Source organism: Aotus nancymaae, unplaced genomic scaffold (genome assembly GCF_030222135.1).
Source record: "Aotus nancymaae isolate 86718 unplaced genomic scaffold, 86718_ANA_hifiasm-v0.15.2.pri h1tg000040l, whole genome shotgun sequence".
In the NCBI taxonomy this organism is placed as follows: domain Eukaryota; kingdom Metazoa; phylum Chordata; class Mammalia; order Primates; family Aotidae; genus Aotus; species Aotus nancymaae.
The window spans coordinates 123034696-123046815 of record NW_026988454.1 but is presented as its reverse complement, the minus strand read 5'-3'; the positions used below and the strand labels follow the sequence as shown (position 1 = coordinate 123046815).

The 12120-nt window shown below is 41.1% G+C and overlaps 1 protein-coding gene across 1 annotated transcript in view; it reads left to right on the top strand.

Annotated features, from left to right (window-relative positions):
- Nucleotides 1-12120, top strand: part of DNAH8 (dynein axonemal heavy chain 8) — a 338863-nt gene that overhangs the window by 287467 nt on the left and 39276 nt on the right. Inside the window, exons 85-87 of the mRNA XM_064360442.1 lie at nt 1313-1429; nt 3197-3298; nt 9075-9235. Of these exons, the coding sequence (XP_064216512.1) occupies nt 1313-1429; nt 3197-3298; nt 9075-9235 (380 nt within the window). The remainder of the gene's footprint in view (nt 1-1312; nt 1430-3196; nt 3299-9074; nt 9236-12120) is intronic.

Genomic DNA, 12120 nt, shown 5'->3' with positions numbered 1-12120 from the left:
AAATGGCTTTTGAAAATGGCAGTTTGTGTGTGTGTGTGTGTGTGTGTGTGTGTGTGTGTGTAGTTAAGGAAGGCAGAAAAGAAAAAGAAAAGTTACTATATATTTAGAGGTAAAAGAGCAGAATTAAACATTCCCATATAAGGGATTCTACTCTCCACATGGGTCCTCACCTTACGCACTAGAATTAGGTTCTAGGAACTAATCTAATACATCATTGGACCCTCGTTAGAGACTGTTTATGTGTTGGGATAGGAAAAGCTGGTGGCATGGAAACATTTGGACTCATCTATGTGGTTTGTTGGATGATCAGTTCTCGGAGCTATCAGGTCTAATACTTGCCATACTTTTAAATGCTCTCTGGAACATCAAAGCAATTGAATCATTTGCTCTGAGTCCAGTTTGATTATTTATGAATGATTTGGCAGTTGTAAATAGCCACTATTCCATAGGAGTCTCTTAGGCCCTCTTTGATTAAGTAGAGGGAAACAAATGAAGGTCATGTGAAAGTTTCAAGACAGAAATTTTTAGTTTTCAAAATCTGAAATGGCAAGATTGCAAAGTGAAGCCATCATGGAATCGAAGTGCTCTAGAGAGAGGTTTAGGTAATCCAACTGAAAAAAATCAAACCCTTGCATTTGACATTTCAAACTTTCAAGAGTCCAGTGTAGAATAACAGTTTTTTCAACAGGTATTTGTTGAGCATCTACTGCATTTTTTTGAGTTGTCAGTCTCCTGGACTTTTTTTTAAACCCAAAGACTTTAACTTGGTAAATCTTTGGAGATTTGTTTCTATAAACCATTTAGCTATAGAGCCATGAAGTAATATTTCTAATATGGCTATATGCCACATAACATTTCAATCAATATAGTGGTGGTCCTATAAAACTGTGATGTATTTTTACTGTATCTTTTCTGTGGTTAGATATGTTTAGATACAAATACCTACCATTGTGTTACAGTTGCCTACAATATTCAGTATAGTAATATGCTGAACAGGTTTGTAGCCTGGGAGCAATAGGCTAGATCATGTAGCCTAGGTGTGTGTAGGCTGCGCCATTTAGGTTTGTGTAAGTACCCTCTAAGATGTTTGCATAGGGAAATTGCTTAATGATTTCTCAGAAGGTAAGCCCATCGTTAAGCAACATGACTGTATATCCAAAATTGTATATACTAGTCTTTTAAACTAATGTCAATTTATTTTGATAATATATCCTTAATTTTACTGTATTTTGATAGTAATAAAAATGTAATCAGGTACGTACAATTTTTAAACTCAAAAGTTTTTTTTTTTTTTTTTTTTGGTGTTTTTAAGGAGCGACGAAAGTTTGGCCCCTTAGGATGGAATATTCCATACGAATTCAATTCTGCTGACTTTTCAGCCAGTGTTCAGTTTATTCAGAATCACCTTGATGAATGCGATATTAAAAAAGTGAGTGAAATTGGGCCTTTTTTCCTATTTTTATTGCTCTTGTTAAATCAGGGTTCTACAGTCATTTTAAGTCTATGATATGGTGTGAATTTGCTGAGCCCCAGGGAGCCCCCTTTGAAGGCACTTGTTGTTCTAATCAGGTACCTGCTGGTGCAGCCTGTCCCTGCCCCCAGTACTCACATACCACGGAAGCTAATCTATCTGTGATGAGACTCAGTGCGTTGCAAAATACTGCAGTCTTCCTCATATTACACTCAGGGGCCACGATGCACTTCTGGAGAAGGTGTGCCTTAGGCCAAGCTTCTCCTCACTGGTCCTACTCCTGCCTCCTCAGAAGTGAAGATGGTATCTGCCAGCCCACGTGAAAGTTCTTTTTCACCTTAAGTCAATTCTTAACTGCTCAGCTTATGCATATGAATAACAATACTTTCTAGTAATGGTCACTAATCATCATATGACACTTTGCAGTTTTCAAAGTTCTCATATATGCAGGATCTCATTTTTACCTTCACAACTCTGTGAGAGCAATAAAAAAAGGAATTACTATTTATTTATGTATTACCCGTTTTACTGATGAGGTAACAGAGAAGAGAGACTAAGAGACTTCCTCAAGGTCACAGAGGAACGTCAACTCTGTTGTCCTTTCACACATATAAAGGGTTGGAAGTTGTTTATTCTATAACGAAAAACAAGTTAACGAGACTTGTTAATGAGCCTTGGATCCTGTTTTCTTATCTATAAAATGGCCATTGTTTCTGTGAGGAACAAATGAATTAGTGTTTGTGAAAACATAGTGCACAATGCATAATAAGGGCTCATTAAATATGACTCTCTACTGTCTGGTCTTCCTTTCCAGAGTAGGGCTTCAAGGTAATTAGAGATTCTGCAACCTCAGGATGGAGATGGTAAGCCATGATGAGTGTTTACTCTAGAACCAAACTATCATTTTTCCTCGAAATGACAAAGGGATATTAAGTTAAAAGTATGGCAGTCTGATGAAAAGTTGTGTTCTATGTATTCATATTCTGTAGTCATTTATCGTTTTGGTACATACAAATACTATTTACCTTGAAATAGTTGCTTTGAAAGGAAACCAAGCTGAAAAATAAAATTTTAACCAAGAAAAAGTAAACGAAAAGCAAAGATCCTTCTTTCTCCTATCCCAAATGTATCAAGGGTTTAAAAAAAAAAACTACTAATATCTGCAATATATTGCTAGTTCACAAATTGCTATAGAAATGAATAAATATTTTGATGTAGTTTTAGCACACAGAATGAGATGCAGAGGATGGCAGAGGATTGCATTGTAGAAAAATCTTGTGGATAAATAATTTTCTTGTTATTCTTGTAATGATTCCAGAAAATATATCACTAAGAAAGCATATTAAAGCAATGATTACTTGATTTTCCTTCTTTCTTCACTAAACACCACTTTTCCCCTCTGTAACAGCTTGGCATTACTACAATGAGTATTATAGGTAATTACATCCCCAGAGTGAAAAATAGTCTTTTTTCCCTATTTTAAATAATGTATGTACAATATACTTACCAGTGTTTAGTATTGTAGATTTTCCCTTGGTGAACAAACTGTAGTGGTTCCAGCCATGTAATAGTGAAAGAGTTATTAATATAAGATGATGAATAATTTTAAATGCGAGTCTATTGAGTGCTTCCTTTTCCAGACCTTTCCTCTAGGGAAAGACCTGAAATGTTTATAATGATGCTTTTGGGTTGACAGTGAATAATACTTCTTTACTTTTAATAAAGGGTGTATCATGGAATACGGTTCGGTACATGATCGGAGAAGTACAATATGGAGGCAGAGTGACAGACGACTTTGATAAACGTCTACTTAATTGCTTTGCCAGAGTAAGTCAATTTAGAAAAAATAAAGGTTGGAAACACATTTCACGGTGTTTTCCAATTTTATTGTTTGGACTAGGTCTGCGAAACTTAAGCATACAGCAGAGCTGCTGCAAAGAATTAGCCAAGAAACAAACGCATGTGTGCACATGCACACACACGCACACACACACACACGCAAACACACACACAAAACAACCAGCAATCACTTGTGGTGCAGAGCAGAGCAGTGGTCAGTTCTCTTTGGTCTAGAACTCCTTTCCCGTAGATCTTTGGTCTAGAACTTTTATTCCCGTGTATTCATCTATACGGGAATAAAAGAACAATATTATTCCCGTATAGATGAAACTGCTAGTGCCCAGGGCCTCTCCCCCCCCCCCCCGCCCCTCCTCCATATTCCCCATTCCTGTGCACCTCACTTGTGAGGAAAACATTGGCCATCATTTCTATGCCTCTTCCTCTGAGTGAAAGTCTCATTGTGACTTCAGGCCCCCAAATAAATGATTGGGGGATTAATAATAATTTGAGTTTCTCATCTCTTCTATTAGATTGGACAACTGAAAATTGAGGAAGTGTTCGCTTTTTCTCTGTGCCAAGTGAAATCCACATGTAACCTGCTGATAAACATTTTCTAGAGAAAATTATTTCTTAGCAATTGTGGCTTTCACATCAAGGATGAATATAATAAATAACACCTATCAGACTCAAACTCTTCTTAAAATTTTTTACATTTTGGAGAAATAATAGACAACACATGAGTAGAAAAAAATCAGATGTATTTTATGGTTATTAAATTCTTTATGTTGGGACCTATACCAGTAATTCTCTGCTTAAATGATCTTTTTTTCTTGATAAAATTAAAGCCTCAACAACAAAGCACAAGCTTTGGGAGTATTTCGATAAGCTGGGGGTTGACCAGAAAACTGATTTTTAACCTTTACATGTTCTAGCAAGTTTTTCTTGATGCTATATATGGAGAACTGTGGAAAATAATAAGGGTTGATGAGGTTGTGTGGAGGTAGGAGCCCTGCTGCTGGGAGGTCAAATGGACACAGACCTCCTGGAAAGCAGTCCAGTAATACTTACTGAAATTAGGTATCCCAGGTAGGTATGTCCCAGAACATTTCTAGAAAGAGTCCATAAATGGACATGTACAAAAATATTCATGGCAACATTGTATGTGGAGCTGAAGGCAAGCATCATAGATTGTCTTCCTGGAAACAGAGGTGGTGATTTGCATCAAGTGCCTCCTCCCCTCCCTTCCTCCCAGACATGACCTACGCTGAGGCAGCTCCCTCCCGCTAGGGCAGTTCCTGGGGAGGGACAACGCCATAAGCCCACAGTAGCCAATACTCCAGACAGCAGAGAGAGTGAGTGAGTACCTGCTCCTGAATGAGGATTTAGGTGGGACATCACAGCATTCACTACAAAAACCTAAGACTCCTAAAAGAATAGGTAAGATGTGGTGGGTAAGCACCACGGCATACTATTGCTCACCCCTATGGGGTGCAGCCTGGTAGCCATAGTCACATTAAGTGTGTGATATGACTATCTTCTGAACCAGAATCCTCCTCCTGAGTATATGTCCCAGAGAAATTCTCAGAATGTACAAAGAGATTATTCATAGCATTGTTGGTGGTAGTGGGAAGTTGAAGGCAACTTAGGTATCCATCATGGGGAAATAGAGAAGTTACCTATTGTAGAGGCCTATGGTGGTTTACGATGCAGCACTCGGAAGGATTGATCTATATGACATCATGCACAGGTCTTACAAACAGTGGTGAATGTAGAACTTTAAAAAAATAAAATGACATCTATCAAGGAATATATGCCTAGTTCACAAGGATAAAATATGTTCAAGGACACTTAAATAGATGCCCTCAGAGGGAAAAGGAGACAGTGAGTGGATATCAGAACAGAATGGGGGAAAATTAAAATAAGAGGGACCTTGGCCGGGCGCAGTGGCTCACGCCTATAATTCCAGCACTTTGGGAGGCCAAGGCAGGTGGATCACAAGGTCAAGAGATTGAGACCATCCTGGTCAACATGGTGAAACCCCGTCTCTACTAAAAATACAAAAATAGCTGGACCTGGTGGTGTGCGCCTGTAGTTCCAGCTACTCAGGAGGCTGAGGCAGGAGAATTGCTTGAACCCAGGAGGCGGAGGTTGTGGTGAACTGAGATTGCGCCATTGCACTCCAGCCTGGGCAACAAGAGTGAAACTCCGTCTCAAAAAAATAAAAATAAAAATAAACAATAAAAAATAAAAGGGGGCTAGATTCATAAACATAATAAACTCAGGAGTATGAGAAACTCACCTCTGTATTTGAGATTCAAAGGAGAAAAGAACAATGTGTTAATAAGTATACTTTGTTAGAATAATTGTAAAAGTACCTAAAATTGGAGTTTTAGCAGTGGAGTCTAAGATGTGGTTAGCTTCAGAATTAGTTCACCAAGAGTACCCGTAGAATGCTGATGGGATCGAGTGCATGGGTGAAAGAAGAGGGGAGTCAGGGTTACCCCTAGTTTTGACTTAAGCCACTGGATGCAAAATAGGACTATTTACAGAGAAGAGGAAGGACTGCAGCAGAAATGAGTTTTAGTGGCTAGGGCTGGAAATTAAGAGTTCAGTTTTGATCACATAACATTTGAGATTTCTATTAGACATCCAAATCAAGTTGTCTAATACTGTAACTGCCTTGAGTGCAGGGACTTTGTCTTGTTATATCAGTGCCAAACTGAGCACCAGAAACAGAGCCCAGCACTTGTCAGTGCTCAATAAAAATTTGTTGAATAAAAGAACAAATGCATAAATGCAGGTGAACAAAGCAGCTGGATTTACAGATTCAGAGGTCTTGGTGGAGCTCAAGCATGGAGATAAGGATCTGGAATTCTTCAGCATGTAGATAGTGACAATGGAAAGTTGTTGTGTTGGTCCAGAGCCTCCAGGGAGATGTCTGAGCCAGGAGCCCGGGGACGGGGAGGAAGAAGTGCGGCTCTCAACCTGCTCCACCTTCAAGATATCAAGCAGGGGGATTCCTCTCTCTGACCTCTCTCCTGCCTTTTTTCCTCTTCTACTTCTTCCCTATACCCTGACATTTGGCATTTCGGACCACAGAGGACTAGTCAGCTGACCACAACCCCCTCCTAGAAGCCCAAGATTCTCTGTCCTCTGGGCCTGGGTTGTGCAGACTTCCTGATCTGAAAGCACAGGGTTCCATATTCAGGCCCCAGTTCATTGGAGCTGTTCCCAAAGAACAGCAGCTCTCTCCCCACCTGAGTTATGTTACTCCCTTCTATCATCTGATTCTGGTTTCTCTGGACTCCATTCTCAGCAATTGGTGCCTGAAGTCAAAAGTTCATCCTACCATTTTTCCGTTCATTTGCCCCTGAGTAGCTTCCGTGGGCTCATTCCCTCCCTGTCTCTCAGGACTTCCCTAAGAGTAGCACAACGTTCAGTGGCTTCAATTCTCTGACTGTTGACCACCCCACTTCCTTATCCCACTGAATCTTCTCTTTGCCCTACATCCTCTCCAACCTCCTGTCTCACTTGTTGCTTTCCCTCACTCATTTCTCTGTCTAGCTTGGACCTGTTGCAGATGGTCGTCAAAAACCAGAGGTGAGTTTGGATCTTTGGCCCTAAAGACATGAGCTTACCACATGAACCTGGCTGCAGCAACCCTCTTGAGAAAGGCTGCACAAAACCCCCACAACCCCCACACCCTGCCTTCATCTGTTTGATCTTGTCCTCAGCCCTAGGCTTGCCTTCTGACCAGCTACCTGCCTGCACTGCCTCCATTTTATCCCAACCATGTTATCCAGAGTTGCCCATGGGAGAAGCAGTTCCACTGTAAACTCGTGCCTGCACATGGCATCCTCTGTCCCTCTGACTTTCAATTTAGGGCTTGTCCTTGAACCTTGTTTTCTCCGTTCTCAGCATCGTACGGAGTCTCTCTGCTAAAACCAACAATTGCAGAACTATATTGGGTGTTCGTGGAGGATGACGGCTCACAAAGTAGTTCCATGTAGATTTCATATTTTGACTTTGCCCCAAAATAGCCTCCAAATTTGGTGAATCTCAGCTATTTGTGTATGTATAAAGTGCTGGGAAAATAGGAAGAAACTTCATTTTGCTTTTACACATGCATGTCATCTGGCAACACAAAATTCAGTGTGGTCATTTGCTGTCTGTGTGCTCTGGACCCATGGCCTTTGTCCCCTTAGGGTGTCTTCCTGCAATTTAAGTCATTCACATTGTGAAAAATCTAATATTTCTAAGTAATGACCATGCTCATAACTCTGTTCTCTTTAATAACTTTCAACTACTCTCCATTTCTTAAATTAATCACCAGTCCTCACCCTGACATCAACAGTCATCCATGATATGACCTCACCTCACCTTTCCTGTCCTATCTCTTATGACTACCTTGTGTCCACCCTAGAGTTTATTATTCCCTTAACTTGCTTCTCATTTTTGCATCAGTTGTTCTATACCTTTGCTTATGTGACCTCCCCATTCCAAGTTCTCCTGTCAAAACTTTCTCCTTCAAGGCTTACCTCCTATCTCCAAAAATCAACTCCTTGAGAAGGCCTCATCTGACATCCACCTGGCTGTTCTTTGTTCCTGCTGTAAACCTCCTTAGTATTTTGCTTATTTTTATTTCCTTCTGGCTCTTGCCTTAGTGCACTTTGTATTGTGATTATTAAGTAAATGGCTTAGCCCTCCACTGGGTTACAAGCTCCTTGAAAGAAAGGACTGTGTGTCTCTTATCTTTGCATTCTGTTCTGGTTCTAAGCTCAGCCTGCTCGTGCATAGGAGTTGAATAGGATAAAACAGAGAGAGAATCAGTACACATGGTATTTCAGAGCAACCCCTGGATCTAAAAAGAGCTGGAGGAAGGAGATAGAGGGAAGGTACTAGAGAACATGTGACCAACCAGAGTAAGGCACCATCCCTCTTTCACGTCAACTGCTCCTAGTAATTCAGACGTCATGCTTGCATTTCAACTCTTCCTGTCTTGCTATTATTTCCTTCCCCACTAGGAAAATTGCTTTGCCTCAAATCTGGCTCATAGGCATTCAGCATCATTTTTTTTTCCTTTCTCAGAGTAAATCTATTCACACCAACCATATATTTGTTCTCTCACTGTTTTGTTAAAGATAATCAATTCATATGGAATAAGAAAGGGATGTCTTAAGGCGAACAGCAAGGCAGTTGAATACATTTACTTCTTGTGGACAGGGACATAATTAGCAAAGGAAGCTCTTTAGCTCCGCGTGGGAGGGGAGATGTTAGCATTGATTTCTCCTGGCCATGTGCTGGTGCTCAGTGCTGTGAGTGAAACTGTTCACAAACACAGTCTCCTGGTATGAGCCCCACATGGGGGAGAAGTGGGGTGAAAAAATGCGCAGATGTTCTCTTGTGTGGGTGGGTATTGCCTCACAGACTTTGTGGTATGTTCCTACTCCTCTTCTAAAGTGGAATTGAGGGTTGTCGAATGACTCAAGTAGAGAATGGGCTTGCGGAGTCGCTCTCCTGTCCTTACTCTTAGCGAATGCCTTCTTTGGTGTTCAACAGAGGCCAGGTCGGATTGTGTTCTGACCTCTCTCTTTTCTCCATATATGTGCTAATTATTCTATCAGTGGTATTGTTAAGGCACTCTCAAAATCAATATTGAAAACTCTATTAAAATGGAAATAAGGTGGCCTCCCTCTCCTTTCTTGTAGCAGTTTTCATTTAGATGCTCATCAATTTTATTTCTTTTATTTTCTCTCACATACAGGTCTGGTTCAGTGAGAAGATGTTTGAACCATCATTCTGCTTTTATACTGGATATAAAATCCCTGTGTGCAAAACCTTAGACCAGTATTTTGAATACATCCAGTCACTGCCTTCGTTAGATAACCCTGAAGTCTTTGGGCTTCACCCTAATGCTGATATCACGTAAGTCACTGGCATTTTTTAATTTGAAGGGGTCATTTGTAACTCAGTCTGGCAAAGACAGTGCATTTCATTTTCTCTCCTAATCTCTCTCCTTTTTTTACTTTACTGTGAAAAATAGTGTCGCTTCCTGTCTCCCAATTACAACTTTGTCATATCTTAGGCTGCTCTCGTCTCACTAAATCCTGATGCTCCAGTGTTTATGACAATGTTAAACTCTAATTTATGCATTGATTATTTCTCCTCTGTCATGTCGTAAAACTGGTTGGTGTTAGTGGTAGCGGTGATCTCCACCAACAGGAGAGTGGTCTGCCAGCTCCTCCTGTCTTTCTTCAAAAACTCATTAAGAATATAATGCTCATAAATAGAATCTAAAAAGCCAGGCAAGAACAGATGGGAGGGTGAAGAGTCATATTTCTGCCTGATCCTCTCTCTCATGGCCCCTCTCCCTCACTTGCTCATCTGCATCCATCTGTCATGCACTGCTCATGGTGGGCACAGTGCAGTAAGCACTTAGCACCCAAAACAGATGCACAGCCCTGGGAGGAAAGAGTGGAGGGACTCAGCTCTTCATGAGGTCGCTGCTCATCACCTAGAGAAGAAATGCTCCCCAGTCCCAAGTCCCTTGGGATGAGGTATCACTCCTTCTCTCTTTAGAGATCCCTACCAGAAAATAAGACTGCCCACAGGGAGGGTTTGAGAAACCCAAGCACCTGAACTGGAATCCTTTGGAATGGACTACATTTCCTCTGCAGCCCACTGATGAAAAGCTACAAGGTTTACATTTGGGAAAATGGTTTCAGGAAATGGAAGAAACCAGGGCTTCTCTGGCAGATTCTAAGCTAAGAATACCCTAAGAATGGGGCATTCCTCTCTCCTAGTCCCTGGCCTACTGTTGTAACTTTAATAATTCTCTGGGTTTGGACATGGACATTTTCCTGGCCTTGCCAGATGTCTCAGGAGTCCAAGTTTGCTGCCAATTACATTGTCTTCCCACCTCTGACCACCCTTCTAGCTCCCAGCATGAGGCATGCACTTTTGGCCCACACCTGTATTGATTCCACCTTCTCTGTATCCTCTCATCCCATCCATGCTGCTTTTCAACCTCAAAGATTTGGACATGATTGAAAATACCTACAAATGCCAATGCTTCATTCTGCCTCTGTGATGGAACCGCGAAAGCTCGTTGGTGGTAGTTCTTGCTGTTATTTAAGGAGGCTTTCTGGGGACAGGAAAGAAGTGAAGAAATAAAAAGGATTCCTCAGGGATTGGGTTGACAGTCAACTCTTACATTCTATGAAAGAGGGAGCACAGGAAAGGAGTTTTGCTTTAGCTGAGACTTTTAAAATGTGAGTCAGACCATATCAACCCTCTGTGCAGAATCCTCCCAAGGTTCCCATGTCACTCTGAGTCAAGGTCAAAGACTGACAGTGACCTACATAGATGACCTACAAAACTAAATGATGCCACTGCCCTCTACCTCCCCACCCTGGCTCTTTCAGTCCTCTCCCTCCTTCATGCCCTCTCAGCTCCTGTTACTTAGGCCAGACAGCTTCCTGTTACTCAGACAGGCCAGACTGCCTGTCACAGGATGCTTGCACTTCCTGGAACCTCTCACCCTCTAGATGTCATTGTGGCTCACCCTTTTACCTCTTCTGGTCTTTGCTTAGATGTTACCTTTTCAATGATCCCTTCCCTGGCTGTGCTATTTAAAGACTGCAATCCATTCCCCAAACCCTGCCCAAGACCCTGTCCTCCTGGCCTGCTCTTCTCTATAGTTTGTATCACCCACTGACATACTCTACACTTTAATTATTGATTTGTTATTGTCCAGCAACCACCCCTAAGCCATAAGTTTCACTAGATCTGAAACTTTTATGTGTTTTCACTGCTGCATCCCTTGTGCTACAGCAGTGCCTGGTGCTCGGGAAGTATTTGTGGACCGAATCAGTGCTGCTAAATTCTCCTAGAGTGTGAAGGATGTGATCAATGAGGAGAGTCCATAGAAAGATGCCACAGGCTCACTTGAGTGGGCAGAGAAACAACTGATAAGTCTTAATCCACTTTAAAGTTTGTGACTGAAAATGTTCTCATATGAGGGCTCTGAACTTTGATTCCATCCTTGGCAAGAGACTGAGGAGTTGTGAGAGCTGGTTCCTGGAGGATTCCACTAAGATGAAACCATCTCACCCTCACCCAGAGTGACGGTGCGCCTATGCCTTGTTCACTGTAGGCTTTTTCACTCACTAGCTCAAAAGAAAGATGAACCAGGGCTAGAAAAGGTCCAGAGAAGTACAACTCAAATGCAAATGAGATTGGAGACAAAGACAAACTATTTTTTCCTTGACTTTTTATTTGGAATGATTACAAACTCTCAGAAAACTTGCATGTACAGTAAACATCCACACCCTCCACCGAGATCCAACAATTGTTAACGTTTTGATCCATTTGCTTTTCTCCTTCTCTATTCATATCTCTGTATGTTTATGTATCTACAGCTGTATCTATCTATAATCACATATATTTCTGTGTATGAGTGCTTGTATGCCCTCTCAGTGGATAGAGCTAGGAAGCATGTATTTTTTTAAAACATCATGAGTTAATACAAATAACTCCAATTCCAATTGCATACCTCAGGGTTCTTCTTTGTCTTCCCCATTTCATATTGATATCTCTTTCCTCCCACTGTAAAAACTCTGGTTCCCAGCAACTTCAATATGTGTATTCCTTTATTTGCAATTACTATGCCAATACCACTAACAGCAACAAACCTGTTAAGTAGAGGTCAAGATTTCTTTGCAGTTCTTTTTGTCTGTAGGATATATTCCACTAAGTATACAGAGTACTGTGTTCAAAAGTGAGTTGGATTAATGATGATTTCCTGTGTG